The sequence below is a fragment of the Cebus imitator genome, unplaced genomic scaffold (genome assembly GCF_001604975.1).
Source record: "Cebus imitator isolate Cc_AM_T3 unplaced genomic scaffold, Cebus_imitator-1.0 Scaffold57, whole genome shotgun sequence".
In the NCBI taxonomy this organism is placed as follows: Eukaryota; Metazoa; Chordata; class Mammalia; order Primates; family Cebidae; genus Cebus; species Cebus imitator.
Window position 1 is genome coordinate 481,540 of NW_016107372.1, and position 3,849 is coordinate 485,388.

The window sequence follows — 3,849 nt, forward strand, 5'->3', positions numbered from 1 at the left end:
TTGACCGGGATGGTCTTGATCTCTTGACCTCGTGATCCACCCGCCTCGGCCTCCCAAAGTGCTGGGATTACAGGCTTGAGCCACCGCGCCCGGCCGTAATGTATTATTCTTTGATTTCATACTTGAGTGTCCTCACACACAGTTGGTAGGAGTATAAAGTGATTATGTCCATTTTGAAAGGCAAATTAGTTGATAAATATGAACATAATGTGCATTACTTTTGATCAAGTAACCTCACATCCAGGATTCTAACCTACAGATATACTTACACAGCACATAAATACATGTGTATAAAGACTTTCAATTCCAAGCTCACTTGTGCAGGGGTGACAAATGAGAAATAACCTTAAATGAGTATCAAAGAAAAAACCGGTAAAACAAACAGTACTACAAACAGTAAAAGCACTGTTTTGCAGCTCTGGGAAAAAATGAGATCTGTATACACTGAGATTAAAAAAAAAAAAAAAATTATATATGTGTGTGTATATATATATATATATATACACACACACATATATATATATATATACATATATATACACACACATATATATATAAAGTGAAAACAACAAGATGCAGAAAAGCATGTATAGAATAATTCTATTTGTGGTATAAAAAATATTGACATGTGCAGAGAAAATCGTCAGAGGGATTCAGAAGTTGTAACTCCTGTGACATGAGACTTGGATGACCAAGAGACAAAAAGGACTTTTACTTCATATTCTCATGTAATGAACACTTCTTATGCTAACATTTGACACTTTTAAAACATAAAACATATTTAAAGACAAAGTAAAATACTCAGTGGCTCCTATATATAAGTACAAATGCAGCTAAAAGGAACAAAGAACCTACCTTTTCCTTTTCTTTTTCTTTCGGTACTTCCAGAGGGGCAGGATATGCAAATGTGGATGGTTTACAGTTTGATTTATACTGAACTTTCGGCATCTGAAGAAATTCCATTAAAATAACATTGGCTTTAAGTATTCTGTGCTCTCCACAAGCATACAGATACAAAAGGAGACCAACAGTTTTAATGCAGGCTATATGTTCAACTATGTTATTATTATTCTCTGAAAGGCATGTCTTCTTTTACTGATTTAGTTTCTATATTCTACAGAATTACCTGTAGTTCTCTATACTTTTCTTAACCTCTGTGCCTTTGAATGGGCATCCCTTTATATTACCTTTATAAATAAACCAACCTGCTTCAATGGGTAAGGTGTGAGCATAAGATCAACTGTTCACTCCTTTATAAAGCATTCAATAGTTTATCCTGCATACAAACTGCCATGTCCCTTCTTTGTACCACACTAGTAACTTACACTAGCCTGTATACAGTTTCCACACCATATATAATCATGCCTTTTAAGAGTCTAACATGAGCCTAAGAGAAAGTCAGTTTTATATTACCCAGTGACCAGTTTTAAAGTTCTTTGGTCTGAATTTTTCTGTCTTTCCTTTTTTTTTCTTTTGAGACAGAGTATCACTCTGTTGCCCAGATTGGAGAGCAGTGGTGCAATCTCGGCTCCCTGCAACCTCTGCCTCTTGGGTTCAAGCGATCCTCCTGCCTCAGTATATCAAGTAGCTGGGACTAAGTGTGCACAAACTGCACCTGGCCTGAATTTTTCTCTATTTAGCCAATCTGCATTGATGGAGAATGATAATAAACACCATAAGGACAAGGAATCTTATCTTTTCCATCCCATTTTCATTACAAAGTGTAAAAACAGCAATCATAAAATTGTTTGGCAGAGAATAAAATAAGTTATACAGGATGTTTAATTACAATCTTAAAAGTTAGGGATTAGGAAACCAAAGGATTTTTGTTCTGACAATAAAGCTGCTCAATATTTGCAAATGTGAGCAGTTTTAACACCGAAACACTTAACAAAGGATAACTGGCTATACACCTATACTGAAAAATCAATACAAAGAAATATTCTATTTTTACCAGTCAGTATTAAGCCTAAAAATTTTCTACTCTGAAAATTTAGTGGAACATTTAAACAGCGATGACCAGATGTAAGAGTTATTTAAAGGTCAAAAAGCCTTTTGACTTTTAAAAAAGAAGAACAAGAAGAAGATGAATCATCAAGTCACAGGACTAAGACCTAAGCACAAACCCCATTAAAAAAATATGACTACAAATGTGATGATAGGGCATGCAGTAACTTAAATTTTTGACTTAACTGAGCAATTTCATTTCATCAGATTTCCTAGCTCCACCCTGTTGATCTTGATTTCTGCTTCTACCAGAGTCATCCTCCTATTTTGCTTTTTCGCTTTAGTAATAATTCTTTCTTCCATCAACCACTCTAATAACAGAGAACTCTGAAAAACTAAATCTGAAAGATTTACTTTAGGTTTGCATTCTTCCTTCCTCAAATTATTGCAAAAGCATTGTAATGACTTTCCATTGATACCAGAAAGATTTTTCTAAATGGAAATCTCATGTTAATTTATCATTTGAAATCTTTCAACAGCTCCCAGCCTTTAGTATTAAATAAAATTAATCAGAGTGGTATATAAAGCCTCTTCATATCTTTATATTTAGCCCCCTCTCTCACCATTCCTTCTCAACTACTTTACTTGAGGTTACACAGCTAGTAAGGAGACATGATTTTCAAAACTTTCAATGACACACTCCACTCAAAAAAGTGATGATTCAATTTAAAGGGAAAATGTTATTGATGAGATATTAACTCATCTTTAAAATTTCATGGAAATCCTTGCAAGTGAATGATAAATATGAATTAAGATATAGTGAACAGGAAATACTACAAAGTTGAGGTCTCACAGACATACCTTTAAGTCCTTGTTAAGGCCGATGACACAGGTAGGGGTATAAGCCAATGACAGGAAGTGTGAAAGAGGAAACCAGAACCAGAACTGGGTAAATACAAGGACGCCAACCACAGAAGGCATATGAGTGTGCCCAGTCCTGGACTGTAAGGAGATTGTGACATTATGACCACCTGTAGAAAAAGAGAGAAACCATGAACAATAATAGTATTGTCTGATTATTACAGTAGGACAATAATAAAGTTATCTTTTTTTTTTTTGAGATGAAGTTTTGCTCTTGTTGCCCATGCTGGAGTGCAATGGCACCATCTTGGCTCATTGTAACCTCTCCTTCTTGGGTTCAAGCAATTCTCCAGCCTCAACCTCCCGAGTAGCTGGGATTACAGGCACCCGCCACCATGCCCAACCAATTTCTGTATCTTTAGTAGAGATGGGGGTTTCACCATGTTGGCCAGGCTGGTCTCAAACTCCTGACCTTCAGGTGATCCACCCACCTTGGCCTCCCAAAGTGCTAGGATTATAGGCGTGAGCCACCGCACCTGGCCACCCTTTCTTTTTTTGTTCTTTTTTTTTTAAAGGTGACAGAGTAAAACACTATATATACTCAAGTGCAGCAGCATGATCATGACTCACTGCAGCCTCGACTTCCTGACCTCATGGGATCTTCCTGCTTTAGCCTCCCAAGTAGCTGGGACTACAAGAGTGTGCCACCAAACCTGGCTAACTCTTAAATTTTTTGTAGAGATGGGGGTCTCACTATGTTGCCCAGGCTAATCTCAAATTCCTAGCCTCACGCGATCCTCTTGCCTCAGCCTCCCAAAGTGTTGGGATTACAGGCGTGTGAGCCAGCACGCCCAGCCAATAGTAAAAATTTGTAAGTGTTGCAGTAGAGAAGCATCTGGTGATGCTTTTAAAAGTACAATTCATTGGCTGGGCGCGGTGGCTCACGCCTGTAATCCCAGCACTTTGGGAGGCCGAGGCGGGTGGATCACGAGGTCAAGAGATCGAGACCATCCTGGTCAACACGGTGAAACCCCGTCTCTA

General features: G+C 37.7%; 1 protein-coding gene across 1 annotated transcript in view; it reads right to left on the minus strand.

The window, feature by feature from the left end:
• PSMD1 (proteasome 26S subunit, non-ATPase 1) overlaps window positions 1-3,849 on the minus strand; it is a 116,752-nt gene that overhangs the window by 15,963 nt on the left and 96,940 nt on the right. The window contains exons 20-21 of the mRNA XM_017529044.2: window positions 2,809-2,978; window positions 856-948 (exon numbers count right to left, since the gene is read on the minus strand). Coding sequence (XP_017384533.1) covers window positions 856-948; window positions 2,809-2,978 — 263 coding nt within the window. The remainder of the gene's footprint in view (window positions 1-855; window positions 949-2,808; window positions 2,979-3,849) is intronic.